At 41.3% G+C, this 19,023-nt stretch overlaps 1 protein-coding gene across 3 annotated transcripts in view; it reads right to left on the reverse strand.

Moving 5' to 3' along the window:
- Positions 1–19,023, reverse strand: part of usp31 (ubiquitin specific peptidase 31) — a 52,376-nt gene that overhangs the window by 30,190 nt on the left and 3,163 nt on the right. For all 3 annotated transcript variants that reach the window (XM_088613009.1, XM_088613008.1, XM_088613007.1), the window contains 3 exons: positions 7,127–7,264; positions 4,697–4,788; positions 4,151–4,243 (listed from right to left, as the gene is read on the reverse strand). In XM_088613009.1, coding sequence (XP_088469135.1) covers positions 4,151–4,243; positions 4,697–4,788; positions 7,127–7,264 — 323 coding nt within the window. The remainder of the gene's footprint in view (positions 1–4,150; positions 4,244–4,696; positions 4,789–7,126; positions 7,265–19,023) is intronic.

Genomic DNA, 19,023 nt, shown 5'->3' on the forward strand with positions numbered 1-19,023 from the left:
TAAAATGTTTCTCCAGGCTTGAGCAAGATTACCCGCATACTATGTGTAACTGAACTACAAGTACCGGTGCGAACATAACATGCAACACAACTAAGTAATCCAATTCCTTTGCTCCATTTGGGGCTCAATATCTCAACCACACTCCGAACCAATTTTGTTGCAACTGGTATTCATTTTTTCCAGATCGCTTCTAAAATTTGAGCGCTAGTCATTTAGACAGATGATTTAATGCCTTGAAAGTGGGAGCCTTACAGCAATTTCTCTTCAGATCTAATTTTCCATCCCAACGCTTAAGAAGGGGAATTTGATTAAAGAGCATTCTGAGGATCTTTATTACTACAGAATAAAAGGAGCAGATATGACATTTTTCCTTCAACTGAACAAGTCATCTGCTCATAGCCAAATATGTTGCTGAGATCATAGGAACCCGATTCTGACTTTTAACTTGTAGCACTGCTTACTATGTACTATGGGTCTGGCAGTCTTATTAGATATTAGATAATGCCCACAAACATGTAATAAATTCTAACTGACCCTCAAAGAAAAGGTGCCAGAATAGCTCACACTGAACTCTTTTCAGAGTTACCCGTATTTTAAAAGCAAAAAATAATCACAGCTGTCTGATGAGAAGCGTATTTCTCGCAAGTCCAGGACTATATGGAAGATCCTGTGCAAATGGGGAACAAAGAAACCAAGCCTCGCACACATTTCTCATGGTTGTCACCTGCAGGAAAAGCTTCACACTCTATAAAATTACACATTTTTAACCACAGCTTTTCTCTTTTCTCCATGTAGAGTTACTTCATGTAGTACTGGGTTTGATTACAAGTGAAAGACTGAGGAGGCCAACACCAGAGCTCCAATGCTGCTATAAAGGAAAAGATAAAAACAACCAGGAACAATGGAAGCTTACAGCATTTACAGCTTACAGCTTTTCCCAAAGAACACACAAAATTGAACTGGAAAACCACTGCCTTCCACATACACTTAATCAAGCCAAATTGAGGGCTTAAACTTTAGAGTCAAGGAATTGAATGTAATCTAAGTAATTTAATATCAAAACAATGGAATCTAAATCTATTTGATTTGATATTAAAATAAAGCTTCACAGAATAATTCCACTCACTGTGGGTTTGATTATATACGCACACAACAGACAGGCAATTTGATCTTTGCAAATGCTCTTCAGATGTGCTCCAGTTCTGTCACTTTCTGTGGTTTCAATGCTACTTGCAGACAGAAGGGTGGTCACAAATTGCTGACCTTTCTGGAGAGCACTGCGTTCAACATCTCTGTAATGTGCCTTTCTAGCTTGGAATGCTGAATTAAATGCTGCAGCGCCAGTTTGAAAAAATGCTTGACTATGCAAAACGGGGTTTGGATCTCCTGGTGCTCACTGAATTGAGGTTAAACAAATCTAGCCACGTCTACTTAAGGGAAAACAAAACATACTAACGAATGTTAAAATGTTTCATAGCATAGCTCAGACTGCACACAGTAAATAAAAGTTATTACTATTAAAGTACAACAATTCCAAGGTCTATTTTCAGGCATTTTGCAAAGAAATCTGTCATGAACAGTCTTTAATGCTGTAGCACTGAGGGTCACACTGTGAGAAACAGAGAGGTGGCTGTGTGCGCTGACTCGGCCTCAAGTGGCAGGGAAACAAGCAGAGGTTAATTACACACTGTAAAGCAAAAACAATAAAAAACAACTTTTCAGCTGTGGAGCCAACTCACATCCAAAGAATGCTCCACTGCTGAGACTTGGTGCATTTCTTCTTCCTTGAGAGCAAACGCACATTCTCAAGGAACATTACCACTTGACAGTGGGTGAAAGCAAACTTTTGATTTCTTCCTGGTCTTATTTATTTTGCGTTATGGTGAAAACATTAAAAAGTACTTGTAAAAAGTATATCTATACTAGTAGTTAAAATGTTAAACTACTTTGTTTTCTGTACTCCTGATGTGCTGTGATTTATTATAATCTAGATAAATATAAACTCCCATTAGGTTTTAAGTAGTGCAGATTCCCTATTTATTAGCATAATGGTGGTCTGTCTCGCATGAATGCCAGCCAGCCCCACATGCCCCTTTTTTAACCAATTGGTCACTACAACATCACTGTTCTTCCATCCAAGCTATGTGAACACCAGATGCCATTTACTGAGGTTACCGTAATATCAGCGATAAATGCATGCTTGTGCATAAGAAAGGTTACAACAAAAGTTACCATAATATCAGGGATAGATGCAAGCTTGTACATAAGAACAGACGAAAAGGTTACAATGGATATTGTAATGTCAGGGATTCATGCGTGCTTCAGAAACACTACACAGACACCCCCACACCCTCTTCTCTGCATGAAGATGCCAAACAAACACACACCAATGCCACATCCTCTTGTCCGGCCTGGCAAGAACAAGTTTGAGACATAACCCAGAACTAAAGAGCTCACAGGTGTCACGCATGCATTCTGGTATCAAAACAGGCTTTAGAAAATGCACTATTATCACACACACGCACACACACTAGTCACATGCAACAGATGGAGAATATGACTTTTTTTAAAGGTACTTTACACATCTAAAACTAAAATGAAAGCAACAGATATCAAGCAGCCACAGCAATTCCCTCCAATACTGGTAACACTTGAGGGCCTCTCCATAAAATTGACATAAGAGCAGCATTATAAACTGACATTTTCCAAAATGCAAAGAAACGCGAGATATCTATTTGTACCACCTCTGTTCTGCCTGTTCTGTATTTTTTTTACATCTGTATTTCTGAACTTAATTAATTCTTCCTCTTCATAATTATTCATGAATGATAACAAATTCAGTGGCTTGTCAACATCCCTTTGTTCTCTACCTGAGAAACATTCAAACCTCAGACATTTGAGGCAACTGCCCAAAATAGAATCCAAGACAGTTAGAAACACAGCACAGCAAGTAAAGCCAGTCAGAGATAATCTCATTCATGTGAAAAGAAAGAGACATTTAAGGATACATTCACAGAACACAAAAAATAACCAAATATGCAGAAAATAAAGACATTTTAATCGGAGCTGAAGAGAAGAAAGTTTTTGCAAACTCTCAAAATATAACACTGCAGACTAAACCTATTCAATGCATTTTATCCATTGATTTATTTATTTTATGAGGGCTAATAAGCAGGCTGTCCAATACAAGTCTCTACTCATTGGGAGGTAAATATCCTACTTTTGGAGGACAAGTATCATGGAGCTCTGCTGGTTTGAATCCAGGCTATGCCACTGTTGGAGTGCACATTGCAGGGGATGGCTAAATATCACCCTGGTGGGTGAGGCTGAAGCCAGCATGGAATTCTGATTTCACAGCACAGTAGTGGGGGTGGTTGGGTCGTAAGAGCTTGTAGCAAGATCAATAAAGACAGAGTGAGTCCTCCCTGTGACACAACAACTCCAGTATTTGCAGCTCAAAACTCACAGTATGAAAAGGGGCAGGCAGCTTGGTTCAGTAACCCAGTTCAGTAGAGGCATCTAAGACACCTTCATCTCTTCTGGGCTTGGATGTTGCAGTGACCAAGGCTGAATAAAACTAGTGCATCCCTTTTTTAAATACTACTTTATATATAAACAACACAATACATATATACACTAAATGGCCACAGTGCCTATTAAATACTTAAATCTACAGCCACCGTGGCCTGGCTTTAATTGAAAAAGGTCTTTTAGGTGTTTTTTTTTCTTAGGAGATACAGTTGGCATTTACTGCATGTCATGAGCAATAACTGAGTAACAAAAGTAAAACGTACAAAGTATGTCCAGCACACTGTATAATGTCAGTCCAAGGACACTTAGCTTCACTTCCAGTGCTTCCCACTTTGCCTCAGCACTAATTAAGTTTGTAGTGTGACTGGCAGATGAGAAAGTGATCTCCTTCTGTACAAAGCCAAGCTGACACCAGAGCTGCGCAAACCTCTGCCAATCACACACACACACACACACAGAGAGAGACACGGGTGGGGATCAGTGTGAAGGCTATTATCCCAGTCTGGTCAGCTGAACAGCAGAATCCTTCCAAGTAGACACAGATCCGGCCTCGGGCCAGGGCTAAAAGCAGATTCTCCTTCAGCCTCACACAATCCAATTCATTCCAAGACTTACTCACCGAGTGTGAGGCAAGGGGATGGGCAGGGAGATGCAGAGGAAGGGGTCGAACGTGTTGCTCTGCTTCTGGCAATGAGGGCAGGTTAGCGAAGATCTGCATAAAAACAAATGAGTTCAAGCTCCCATACAGGGACTGAAACAACAAAAGGAAAACTACAATAAACTGCTTTGTCACCATGTTAGAAATATATAAGTTTCACATTTATAATTATATAACTTCCAACAGCCAACAATTGTTCTGAAAATGAACTGATCCTTTGCACCTATAACATTGATCTGCCTATCATAGCAGATTTTACCGCAATCTACCACCCCAGTATCTGCTAGAAAATATATTTATTTATTTTTCATTCTTTGTTTTAGTTTGGCTGGGGGGATTCGACAATCTTATAAAGGATTATTTCATGTTCCACGCTGACCAAGAGTGGCCACAAACATACTTGAACGCAGCACAAAGGGAGAAGATACATTAAGATACAAAAATTCAATATAGAAAATGAAGTTGAGAGGGTGAAAATTCACAAGGTGAGCCAGTGAACCCTGGTACCTGTACTGGGCTTGAAACAGCTCCTGGATAAAAGAACCGGCCAGCGGCAGGGATGGGCCCTCAGGGGCTTCGTCGTCATCCTCTAACGGAGGCTGAAACAGCGGGGATAAACCACACTTACACATCACAGGACTCCAAGACAAACTGGCCTGATGGAAAGCCACACACCACTTCGTCAGAACTGCCTCGCATTCCTTGCACCTTGTACTTCTGACCTCATCTCAAACTGCTGTCCTGCAGGCTCTGTTTAAAGTCAATAACTTAAAAAAATAACACACTTTTGCACCATATTAAACTCACAGGGGATCCAACGTTCGACTTTGGAAGCCTGTAGCTCTTTAGGTCCTGTGTTCCAGCAGTTTACATTATGCTAAATTAGGCACACTACTGACAAGGTTCTGCCTGAACTAGCTCTGCGTGCTCTGAATACCTTCAATGCAGCCCCTTGCAGTGCAAGCATGAGAACGTACAAATAAGAAAATTTCTATCTGCAGGACATACATTTGGTCGTCATGTGTGATGTTCGAGTGGACCACTGTCACCGTCACACTCCACTCCTGCTGCCAGGCAGAGACATTTCCCACAGTAAACTATAAAGGCTGTTTTGCCAGTGAAAGTAAATCTAACAGTAAATCAGCAAGCATTCAAGAGCAGGCCTTTCACATACAGTACAGTAGTCCGGCATTAATGTTCATAGCATTTACCAACTGGACAGCTGTTGCCAACATTATGTCATGGCACACTGTCCCCAGAACAAATGTGAAGACTAAAAATAATTAAAATAAAGCTTTTTTTCCCCTTTCAGCTTAAAAGGGGAGTAGCAGTCCAAATTTCTCAGACTGGTTATTAAATTTCAGTAAGAAAATTAATTGATGGCATCGCAAAATTTTAAAAATTCAGAATTAAGCACAAAATCGTGAACTGTAAGTACTGTAGCCTCACCATGTTGTCGCAAATTGGTAGTCTCACCACGGGTGAGAGCTAGAGTTCATGAGAATTGTGACTAAAACCGGCCCTTCATTCTCACTAGTCACTGTAATGACTAATGTAACATGATGTAGGAGTGAATAAGTACATGTTGCGCAGCAGACATTTCACCACAGAAATGTTCAAACGGAATCTGTATGCAGAGTTAACAAGTAGTATTTGTCAGCAAAGCAGTCGAGAGCAATATTTCTATTTGACTGAAAGAGATATACATTCGCAATTATGCCTATTAACGATATAATAGGCCACTTCACCTCACCGGATGTTTTGTTGCCTCGTTCTGAATCGCAGAAAATAAAGGCACTATAGTGCTGAGCTGGAAATTTCATCTGTTTTGTGATGTAAATAGGAGGTTCACACTTTACTGTGTACATTTTAATTTAATTGTGGTTTCAAATGATTTCATCGATCTTGATTTTTTCTCACCTCGAAATATAAAAATAGCGCTGCAGTGCTAATAATAATAATAAAATTAATAATAATTCCTTACACTTATATAGCACTTTTCTGGACACTCCACTCAAAGCACTTTACAGATAATGGGGACTCCCCTCCACCGCTACCAATGTGCAGCCCCCCCAAATGATGTGACAATACGCTCACCACAAAGCAGCTATCAGTGGGGAGGAGAAGAGAATAATGAAGCCAATTCAGAGATGGGGATTATTAGGAGGCCATGACTGGTGAAGGACAATGGTCCTTTAAAATACTCTTTTAATTAAGAATCTGTGATTCTTAATGACCACAGAGAACAAGGACCCTCATCCTCATCCTTCTCATCCAAAGGACGGCGCCTTTTTACAATATAGTGTCCCCGTCACTATACTGGGGCATTAGGACCCACATAGACCGCAGACAGAGCTCTTCCTGCAGGTCCCACTAACACCTCTTGAAGCAGAAACCTTAGCTTTCCCAGGAGGTCTCCCATCCAGGTACTGGCAAGGCTCACACCTGCTGAGCTTCAGTGGGCTGCCATGTGTTGAGATGCAGCATGATATAGCTGCTGGCATGTAAGAAGGGTATTTCTACTCCTTGTAAACATATTTGTCCTAAAATGTTACATTGAATTAAAAATCATTATGGTTCTGGATCCATAACTGAGGGGTTGTGGGTTTGAATCTGTGGGCACTGCTGTTGTGCCCCTTCAGCAAGGTACTTCAACCAAACAGCCTCAATAAAATACCCAGCCGTATAAATGGGTGCAAATATAAGTCATTTTGTATAAAAGTGTCAGCCAGTAAGTAAAAAAAAGTGATCTCTCTACCATTAAAAGTCAATTACATTTTTGAATTGTGCACAGAGGAGGGCTATGAAACTTTAATTTAATACTTTCGAGTTCATTTTTTCCCATCAGCCAGAATTCGATTCCAGGTCAATACGAGAACAGAGAAGCAACAGCAGGGCAGACACTGGTGGGATCAGCCCCCACCGGAGCAGGCTTACCTTGATGGAGGACCTGGCACTGGGGTTTACGATGTTGTTCAGGTCTTCATGCACCCTGTCCAGCAGCCACAAGAGGAACTCCTGGGCATCGTGCTGAGCATTCCCCCTGTACTGCAGAGCATTCTTCGACACCACATTCTGCAACACAAACAACTCCTCTTACACCAGCAGCATGCGCGAGCGACGTCCGCTTATGGGATCTTAACTCCAATCAGGAAAATCCACTGTGATTGAGAGCTGTTTGAGATGAAATTAGGAAGGTCGAAACACAAAGAACTGAAATTATCCCTGTCCCGTGCTTTTATATGAAACACGCAGGACAAAAAAGAAGATTCCCCTAGCATACCACTCTGCTCTATGCATGTGATTTACAGGTGTTGACATATAACTTAAGACCAGCTCTTGAACAATTCCAAACAATATTAAGTTACTGTGACAAACCAGCAGATGTACTATGTATAAGATACTTCACATTGCATTTTTTACAGTGTTCTGCAGCTCTTAATATCTTAAATGGCCCAAACTGTTTTACAATCAGTCTTATTTTCCCATATCGTAGTGATACCTGCTTAAAAAATCTACCACAGATGAAAGACAGTGGAGACAATAGTTAATGACAAAGATAGAAACAAATCTGTAAAGATTAAGGCTCTCATGTACCCATGATTGCAGAGCAAAGGAATCTCTACTTTAGAATGAGCAATTCCATTCCTGCAAATCATTTAATCAAGCATCTGAAAGCTTAGTTTGAATATGCACATCTTAAAAACTCATTATGCCTCTTAAACCATTTTTTCAGGAATTTAAATATTTCAGAAATGCATTTTTACCACAAAACCTGTAATTAAATGAGCCAACAGCGGAGCAGTGGCACTGTGGCTCAGGATCTGCGCCTGTGTCTGGAAGGTTGCCGGTTCAAATCCTGCGGCTGACAGAGCAAGGCCCTTAACCCCAACTGCTCCAGGGGCGCCGTATAAATGACCCTGCGCTCTGACCCCAAGCTTCTCTCCCTGTCTGTGTCTCATGGAGTAAAGTTGGGGTATGCGACAAGATGAATTCCTAATGCAAGAAATTGTATAGGGCTAATAAAGAAACATTATCATTATTATTATTATCATCATTATCAATAACTCCAAATAAAAGCAGACTTACTTGACAGCATATACTACTAAAGCAGACACTGCATCCTGCAAACATCAGCAAATCTGTCCTTACATACACAGGGAGAAAACTTAATCAAATGGAGCACCTTAAAAGTGGAACCGAACATTATGAACCACTGATACTCCTCTGTCAAATAATCAAAACCTATAGCATACTCGGCAACATGGACACCGATTCTAATACTGTACATCAAAACAAGAAAATTGTGACCATAAGTCGCTGTCAAGCTGCAACCTTCAGGAGAGTTACAAAATGCGATGGTCTGACGCTGCTGGGGTTGACACAGCTGTGCACAAGGAGTGGTGGCTCTGACCTGTTACAACGGGTCACCCAGAAACTGCAAAGCTTTGATAAAAAAGGTCCCAAAAAGTATCCAGCAACAATGCCAAGACTGCTTTGTTCACGTTTCAGCAGTTTCCAGATGTCAGAGCAAACAAACATAGGAACTGGATTTGCATCACAGCCTTTAGCATTTTCAAGCCCCTGTCTAACATAAGATCTGTGCTAGAAAGCGTAGCTTACCTTGCACTGAACCTATTAACGTGCTTGATTAAGCACATCTAAAGGTGAACACCTTGCAATGTAATATATAGAGTACAAACACAGGCAGCCTTATTGCCTTATCTAGCTGTAGGGAAAAGAATAAAACAAAACTGTGCACAAACACATGCTGGCTAACCACCAGGGACAGTTACAGCCCGGCGCCCTGCAGCTGGTGAACTGTCACAAGCAGAAGCAGCTCTTTTACTGAGAAACACTGGGGTGTGAATTCCCTGCAGAAGGGTCATGATTGACACTAATCCTTTAATCCACAGAATGCCAACACAAGGTTCTTTGAAGATAATGAAGGGAAAAGGGTGTCTGACAAGGAAAAGAAACAGCACTTAGGATGGGTGTGTTTCTTAAAAGGGCCATCCATCTGAAGATAAGGAAACTAATGATTTGCAATAATATATATTATTCTACGTTTGAGATGTTTAAATGGTTTTTCTTCTCTAGCACTAAGGTGAGGATCTTGCGATACAAAGTAAAGAAACTATAATTGCACATAATTTGCATGCTGGAAACCCATAAGGAATTATACACTCTTATCTGTTTACTGTTACCTGAAGACACTATACAGATCTTAAAAAGTGTGTTTTACTTAGCCTCTTTTGGCTGTCAAAGAATTAGCTGCACGGTTAATTTTATTTTGCACAATTAAAACCGATATATCAAACACAGATGGTTCCTGACTTTCCTTCCTTGAGGCTTTGATTATTCACACATCAAAGAAAATGGTTTTTACAAAGGTCTGGCCATTTATTAATTAGGCTAATAATTTTAAGACTTGATTGTGGCTGGAACAACCATCAATATCACACCTTGAAGCACATACTCTTCTTTTCCTTAAACTGGTAAGAGGGGAGCGGTGGCACTGTGGCTAAGGATCTGCGCCAGTGGCTGGAAGGTTGCCGGTTCAAATCCCACGGCTGGCAGAGGAATCCTACTCCGTTGGGCCCCTTAACCCCACTTGCTCCAGGGGTGCTGTATAAATGGCTGACCCTGCACTCTGACCCCAAGCTTCTCTCTCCCTGTCTGTGTGTCTCATGGAGACCAAGCTGGGGTATGTGACAAATTCAAATCCCTAATGCAAGAAATTGCATATGGCTAATAAAGTGATCTTATCAGACCAAAATCCAGAACCAGCAGAAAAACTCAGTTTCAAAAATAGATCATTTCTATTCATCCTTAGTGTATATCAAACAAGCAAAAGGGAGAATGAACATTCAAATGTCTTTTGAAAAAGACACACAATTTCCACCAGTTTGTCTCAAACCTTAACCACATCAGTGCTACTGGAAATCCCAACAGCAAAAACATATTCAGTGACTGTATACTGAAAAATATAATGCTTGCATTTTGAATGCATTACAATGAACCTTGCATTTGTTAGTTAAAAAAATATAATTGCACCCTTGTAAGACTATGTACACTAAAGTCAGAACCATCAAAGGACAGAGAGAGAACAGAGGTTACTTTTGTATGACGCTGGTCTTTATTTTTCTCCCAACAGTATTTTATAACATTAAGCACCAAAGTTAGTTGGTGAACGGAAAGAGACAGAACAGAAACAGAAAAAACAACACACATTTCATTTTTTCAAATGAAAAGAAAGTCGTAGCACATGAAGAACAACAAAATAATTTCAAGGCTTCTCCAATATGTCCAGTCTGGATTAAAATTGACGGCTAATGGAACAAAGACAAAAAGCCACCATGACCAGCAGCTATATCATCCTGGAACTCACAAATGCCAACCCGCTGAAGCTAAGCAGGTTTAAGCCAGGCCAGTACCTGGATGGGATACATCCTGGAAAAATCTGAGGTTGCTGCTAGAAGGGGTGTTAATGTGGGTCCTAATGCCCCAGAATATTGACGGGGACACTACAATGTAAAGAGGTGCCGTCCTTCAGATGAGACGTAAAACTGAGGTCCTGACTCTCTGTGTTACCCTGGCGTCCTGGCCAAATTTCCCATTGCCTTTACCAATCATGGCCTTCTTATAATCCCCATCTATGAACTGGCTTCATCGCTGTGTTCTCCTCCCCACTGATAACTGGTGTGTGGTAAATGTACTGGCGCACTATGGCATTATCCAGGTGGGGCTGCAAACTGGTGGTGGTTGTGGAGGGGAGTCCCCATTACCCGTGAAGCACTTTTAGTGGGGTGTCCAAAAAAGTGTGCTATATAAGTGGAAGGAATTTTATTATTATTATTATTATTATTATTATTATTATTATTATTATTATTATGGCTACGCTACATAAACTGTTCAGGCTGCAAAAATAACCAGTCTAGACAAGCAAAGGGAAACTGAGTGACAGCTATCCATCTATTAGAACAGCTAAATTCACTGCAAAAAAGAAGCACTTCAGTGCCATTGACAAAATCTTTGTAGTTACACAGTAAGGTCATTGGTTATTGCTATTTTGTGATTTGGCAATGTTTTGCTTTTGAAAAAATATATTTTTACTGTAACAATGGGAAATAATTAGTTTGTGGTCTTTGATTATAGTGCATATTTTTATTCTACATCATCAGGATAACAGTCTTCTAAAAAATGAGTTGCCAAACAGGAATTTGAAATGCACTAGACAGAAGACTTCATCTTGTTTCTTATGATATATTTTGTGGTGCTGTGTTATGATTTTGCTGCTAGGATTTGATGAAAACTACTGGTAGGGCTGGACATTTTTTATTTCTGAAGCCAGCCATGGGTCACATTTTTTCATCTAGCAAAAAAGTTTCACCACTGTAAAAACAAATTTGATGATTGCACTTAGAAGATATAAGATGTCACTTGCGTGTGCAATACATCGTGAAACATTTTTTAAAATTTTGTTAATGAAAGTGTAAAGTGTAAGGCATTGTATAATTCACTGCTTGTCACGCCCGTGTCCACGATGAACGGAAAAGGTCAAATCAGTTTATTACCGGCTTCACTGGAAAGATAATAGTTCCACACAGCTTAGGAGCTGCTAGGTTAAAGAGACCAAAAATCATGCAGGCAAACTGGCCCCCCAAAACCAAGTACAAGGATGTCTAATCTAAGAGAATGAAAGTAACAGAATTCAGCTACCAACTTCCTGACAAACCCAAAGGAGATTCTGCATTCTCCCCCCAGTTCTACACCTTCAGACAACGGCACCACAATACAGGAAATAGGAACATGGCCAAACTTGCACTGGCGAGCGTATAATCTATATTAAAAAAGACAGTTCCAACTCTGGCTGGCACCCAGGGCAGTAAAGAGCACAAAATTAAAGCAAGAGCAAAGTATAGTAGCAGGCTTGCACTCTTACGACAGGTCCCGCAGGAATGAAAGCTGAGAAATGGCACTGGGTCAGGAGGAGTATCCTCAACACCGAGGCAGTTAAAAATGAGTCCTTTTTTATTTTGTTAGCTTGTCTGACATTTGGCTCGCACTGTGAGCCCAATACCAGGTCATCGATACATCAAGCTCATTTTCTTACATTAAGGAAAGAAGAATATTCATTTTCTGCCTTATGTTTTTAACAACAGCCTGTGTATTTCACAGCCAGAAATGGATCCTTCTCAACTTTTTTAGATTTTTGGATTGGACATCTCATTTACTAACCTCGGACTTGGAAGACCACTAGAAAGCAAGCTGAGCTTTTTTTAGACACAGCAGAAATCAGACTTCAATAAGCACGTCCCCAAGGCTGAAGTATGTGATGGGGCAGCAACAGAATTAAGTTTCTTAGTACTTTCGGTATGAAGATAACAAGCAAAATAAAATGAAAGATGGCTCAGAGACAAGACAGTTACCAAAACTGTGGAAGAGGGACAGCTCTGTCTGTGCACAGCTGAATAGCATAGTCCAATCCAGTGCTCAAAAAAGAAAAACAGAGAAACAGGCAGTACCATCAACCATGCAGTTGTGAGGCACCGCAAACTTTAGCCTTAATACACAACTAACTGAATAACCCTAATATACAGAGAGATTGAAGAGTTAACAGAAGTATTTATTAAGTTGGATCTTCAAGGAAAAACATTCAGAGAATCATTCCATCCATTTTAGAATTTATTTCCCCAAACCTGAAGATGATTAGTATGTTTAATTAACTTGTTTTTATATATATTTATATTATCCATTCTTTCAAAATGACTTGGAATACCTCAAAGATGCCCATGACGTATATCTGGTGGTTAAAAAAAGAATTTTGGCGATGTTATCACGCAGTAGCCAGTTCCTGTCCCTCGCACTAGTTTTCCACTTCGGAAGAAGCAGATTTTCAACCAATGGGCCAGGCACATGGGAGGAAAAAGCCAGGAATGGAATAAAAAGGACAAGAGATAAAAACGGTTTCCTGCCAGAAATCTCAGTGATATTCTGAATCTACTACAGAATTACACTAAACCCTACAATGCATGCTTTAGTACTTTTTTTACTAAAAGAAAGAGTCTTTTGAGGGGAAAAAAGCAATCAGCACTTTATACTTCGAATCACTATGAGGGATTGACTACAGTTTTGATTGATTTTCAAAGGATTAAAAACACACAGCTTAATTCCTGCTCTCATCTGATCAGCTTTGGAAGATGAGAATATGATGCCCCATTGTACTACCCAGGCATGTCAGGAAGAAAGCTATAACACTAAACGCCTATGTCAGCGGTTCTTCATATATCACACTGCCTTGTTCTGACAGATATGATGTAAAAGTTAAGTATTAGTTTCATCCCCATGATGATGCAAGTTCAATGATACGATGATGATAAAATTAGAGGCTAATGTGATATGAAGGTTTGCAATTTTCAATAGAAGGGGAGCTGCTAAGTCTATTAGCCAAGCTTTCCAAAAAATACAGGTGCATTAATAAATATTATAAAAGAGCAAAATAATATTTTAAATAGAGCTGTGAATTACAATCTACCATTGCTAGCAGATGACCACTGTATGATAAACATACTAAACTACAAGAAACAATGAAACAGAAAACTGCTTGTTTATAGACACAGCAACTCAAACAAGGGATTTATTCACAATCACAGGCAGGGTCATGAGTCAAACCGGAAGACAGCAGAGAATATCCATGCATGAGACTTAGGCTTAGGATTTTTACATTTGAAAAGACACCAAAAAACAAATTCTTCAATACAGATCCAAGGATGCATTATACTAGATCATTGTGGAATCTCTGAATTTAACTGCTCCTCAACCTCTTCCACTCACTAAAACAAAGTCTGAAAACTCCTTGTGACACAGCCCACTACTATGGTCTGTCCTAACACGCAGTACAGGTATTTGGGATTAAATATTTACAATAGTCATTGCAAACTTCACTGTAAATTTAATTGTGTCCCTTTAGTTAGAAAGACAAACTCAACTGGTTTTCTCTTGCATCAACACACATCCTGCACTTATGCTGAAATTCCCAACCAGGAAACCAAAACATCTCCTAAAGGAATTTGGAAAAGCCTGAGTGTGCAACTTTACACCTGCAGCCAGCCTCCACCCCAACCCTGCTGATTGCTTCCACTCATGTGAGGGGCCACGTGTTCCAGCGAGCCTCCCCTGCGGAAGTGCCTGGCATTGTGCCATCTCTTCGCTCTCCCTGGGGCCATTCATCCAGCAGCCAAATCACCCTGCAACTCAGAGCTGGCAGCCCACTGAAGCTCAGCAGGTGTGAGCCTGGTCAGTACCTGGATGGGAGACCTCCTGGGAAAAACTAAGGCTGCTGCTGGAAGAGGTGCTAGTGGGACCAGCAGGGGGCATTCACCCTGTGGTCCATGTGGGTCCTAATGCCCCAGTATTGTGGGGACACTATACTGTAAAAATGTGCCGTCCTTCAGATGAGACGTAAAACCGAGGTCCTGATGCTCTGTGGTGATTAAAAATTCCAGGGTGTTTCTTGAAGAGAGTAGGGGTGTAACCCCAGCATCCTGGCCAAACTGCCCATTGGCCTATACCAATAATGCCCTCCTTATTATCCCCATCCATTAACTGGCTTCATCACTCCCCACTGATATCATCATCATCATCATCATCATCCAGGCTGCTCTGTCCCTGTCAGCAGGGCAGGAGGGGGGCAGGGAGGCACTTAGTCCTGCAAAGCACAAACCAGCTGACTCAGGCAGGGAGGTAGAGAAAGAGGCAGAGAGGGAAAGTGGGACATTGACCAGGGGAAGAGAGAACACAGAGACCATTCTAGGCCTGGCATTTTACTCAGATTTCTGCTTTTCTGATTACACAGGCCTGGAGGCAAACAGTTACAACTGCAACGTAGTATTTGGCAGCGTATAGCTGAGATTAATCTACTTTGGGCGCAAGTAAGTGAACTGTATACATCAGCTGCTCTGACCGGAGAAATCCTACAGAATTTTTGCATCCAGATATATGCACACCTATGATAAATTCCATATACAAAATATGTGTTCATTCCAACAAAAAGTGTAAGACATATGTCTTGGGTGTTCAGCAAAGCTACAATGTTGCTATTTCCTGTGAAAGTAATTAGATTTCATGCATAAGGCCTTTGATTTGGCAGACAAATTACAACTATTTTTATCACCTTACATGACAGTTCAAAGACAATTCCAGCTCAATGTGATCTAAAGCAAATCTGCCTCCTTTCTGTGTTTGTATAATAACACTCCTTACTCCTTCAGCATAGGTCAGCCAAAGGTCAAGTTTCAGAAGTAGCATGCAACTGCACACAGCACAGCCTCCACTGGTTATTTCTGAAAACTGGATTAAGAAGCAGAAGGCACCAAGGATAGATATTTTTGTGTAAAATATTAACACTCCTAATTACTCCTTCTGTCTGTAACAGCTCAACACAGATCTTTCTTTAGAAACTGAAATACCTTATAGGCCAGCACTCTGAATGAAATGATAAAAATGTTGGCAGTCCTGATGGTGTTTATTTCCCAAACATATTGGCTTGACAGTTTTAAAGACCAGAACCACAGCACAAAGGGAAGCAATATGTTAAAGAAGTCAGAGTGCGATTAATGGGGGTGTGAATTGCAGACACAGTCTGTCTTCTCCCAGAAATTCAGGCTAGAAAAACCTACTGTTTATTTTCAAAACCAGGGAAAGTTGTTGTGAGTGTGCTCCTAACTTACGCCATTAAAAGGAGCTGCATCAAACTCTAAAAGAAGCCCGCACAAGGAGACACGGGAGTTCTCTGTGTCAGTTCAAACTCAACTGGCACAGAATGAGATGAACTTTCAGTGAACCCAGTCGGCAAATGAAAATTGGAACTTACCAAAAATTAAAACCAAAAAATAGGTTTCTTAAAATCCAAACTCAGAAGAACATACTGACATTTTAGCATAAGGCAAGGGATTTTTTCAAATATCAGTGTGGAAGTGTAGAAAAAAACAACTTTTCAGAAGTAACACGATCCACAGCACAATCCTCAGCTGCACAAAAGATCTGAAGTAAGTCAACGCTATGTGATATGATCTGGCACTAAACCGTGCAGCACAGTTGTTTGTTCACTCAACAACCAGCAAGATCTGCAAAACCGTGTAAAAGAAAATCCCGCGTGAAGAGTGACACAGCCCGGAATCTGACGACCAGCAGGTTCCTGTCCTGAGGAAAAGAGCTCAAAGGCAGACAGCCCAAACGTTTGAAAGGAAACTCCTGGTTTGCACATTATTTACTGTTCTGGAATCATGACAGTGGAAACCATGTGCCAGACAAACACAGTAAAAACAGCTGTGAAAAGCCCAAGGGTCTTTGCAGCCTACTCAGGACACTGAAAACATGCTCCACAGCTGGCATCAGTGGGCAACAGTTCCTCCCACTGCTACTGCTATTCAAGGCAAAGAGAACATACATGACCAGGGTTTGCCAGAATCGGGCCTCATGCATAAACAGAATAAATTGTGAGAAACCCATCTTTCTCTACAAAGTGTATTCTCATGAAAATAATTTTTCTCCATTTTCTTAAACCACATATTTTCATTCTACAATATTCATATCAGAAAATGAGTAACAGAAGCAATGGGGACCGCCAAGCCTGGTGGCCCATCAAGTCAGAGCTTATCCTCATCTCTTTAGCCTTAGGTGTACTGAGAGCACACGGGAGAGCATCCTCCTGCAGGGGAGGACAATTCATCACAGCAGTAGAGTTGGGAGGACTGCAGCAACTGGGACTAGGAACCTAATTTGAGACTACCACAGTACACACCAGGGGACTGATTGATCCTATGCCTACCCAATCAGTCCAAAGCAATTTGAGATTTTTTTTCCTTGTTGGCGTTACATTTGCTTTCGAATGTTACGGGATTTGATTTTTTTTTAATGGTATGTCATTTGCTATTGGCTCGCTGTATCTTTTGTGACCAATAAAAAAAAAAATGTAATTGCAGTGGGGCGGTGCACGCGTAGCCCAATTGGCTATCGTCGGCGTCAGACACTCTTAGAGCTCAGATCGTCTGAACAACTTGTCTATACTATCATTTGAACGGGAACATGCCGACTCTCCAGACAGCGACGAGATTATCGCAATATTCAATTCCAAGTCCCGACGCCTATGTCTGGTCTAGAAGGCCAAAATCGCACAACAAAAGTAGGCACTGGAACAAGTAATAGGTTTATTCCATGCTGAAAAGAGAAGAAAGAGTCCCTGTCTGAGGTGGGACAGGCGTCAGGTGTGTCAACCTGTCACACCTGAAGAAGGCTCCAAGTCCCAAATGTTGTGTTTTCTTTCTTCCCTTCTCAGCATGGAATTAACCTATTGCTTGTTCCTTTGCAGCTTACGTATGCTGACACAACTACCCACCTGAAAAAGTAGGCTCTGATTGTTTTGTTTCTGTGTTTCCACCATGGCACAGCAGCATTTGGCAGCCTACGTAATTGTTGCTTAACCTGTGTGAGTGTGTGTGTGAGTGTGTGAGTGTGTGAGAGAGAAAGAGAGGGAGAGAGTCAGTATGTATATATTGTGGCACCTTTGCTTGCCATTGCGACCGAAGAGCATTCGGCTAAGGTGCGTGGTGAAGGGCAGGACGGGAGCCACTGGCTAGTGCTGCTGACCATCCGGAACAGGTGTACACCGTCTAAAGGTTGCCCAGATCCCTGTAAATAGTTACCCCTGGTTTTCCACCCCCTTTTATACCTGTACACACTTACCACCCTATATCTACATACCTGTACCCCAAATGACCCTAGTGTGTTGTACCCTGCTTTGTCTGTTGTTGTTGCTGCGCCTGACACACGTACAACTAATAAGGCACTTTTATTCTTAAATAAAAGAGTTTAAGTTCCTGATTCCATTCTCGCCGACCCCGTCGTACTACAATATATATAAGGTTCTGCTAATTTTGCCGTTTGATTATACCGCATGAGGATTGGATTGTAAATAGTTGGAGGGGTGTCCCTGTGTTGGCAGGACAGTCAGTTACAGCTCGGATCACCTATGTTTGCACAGGCTCACCCAAAAATCAATTCCTGGCTACACCCCTGGTGCCCACAGCCTTTCACTGGAGAGTCCAGCAGCCTGACCGCTACTCTACACTGATTGCCACAGACAAAGAGACAGGAACTGCTTCAAGCCAGCACAACTAATAATTAATGACTTGGCATTCCTCTCATATTCTAGCAATGAATTTGAATCAACCTGCGTCTTCACAGGCTGCTTCTTATACAGATATAAGCTTTCCAAGAACCCCTCTACAGCAAGCGTGCTCTTCCAAAACAAGTAAAAGTGAATGAAACGCACCGTGCGCCAACAGAAAAAAAAAGACCATCGACTTCAATTGATTTCGTAAAGGAGTCCGAGGAAAGAATCTAAAACATTTTGGCCAAAAACAAAAAGCTGGACGCTGTCCCAGAAAAGTCCGGATGTTCATTAGATCACACTCCACAATGCTTAAGATCAAAGAAAGGTCAGTTTTATTTTCTCGCTCATCTTTTCTGCTTTTTTTCTTCAGCACAACACACCAGAGCACAATGACCAAACAAAAGGAATCAGGTAACACTCCCCAGCTGTTGCTCACGTCCTGGTTTTGTTGGGGGTTTTTTGTAACGGGCAGAAGGTGTGTTGCCGAATGTGCGCAGAGGTGGTGAAGGCAGAGAAGCAGCGCAGAGCAACAGGTGGCTCTGAGCTGGCGGCAGCCATGTGCACAGACACAGCAATGAGCAAAGAGGCAGGCGGGACAGTCTGAGACAACCTAAAGACCGGCCCGATGGATTGCAAAACGGTAATTTAATCCCACCCT

This window comes from Lepisosteus platostomus, chromosome 19 (assembly GCF_059453375.1).
Source record: "Lepisosteus platostomus isolate fLepPlt1 chromosome 19, fLepPlt1.hap1, whole genome shotgun sequence".
Lineage (NCBI taxonomy): Eukaryota > Metazoa > Chordata > Actinopteri > Semionotiformes > Lepisosteidae > Lepisosteus > Lepisosteus platostomus.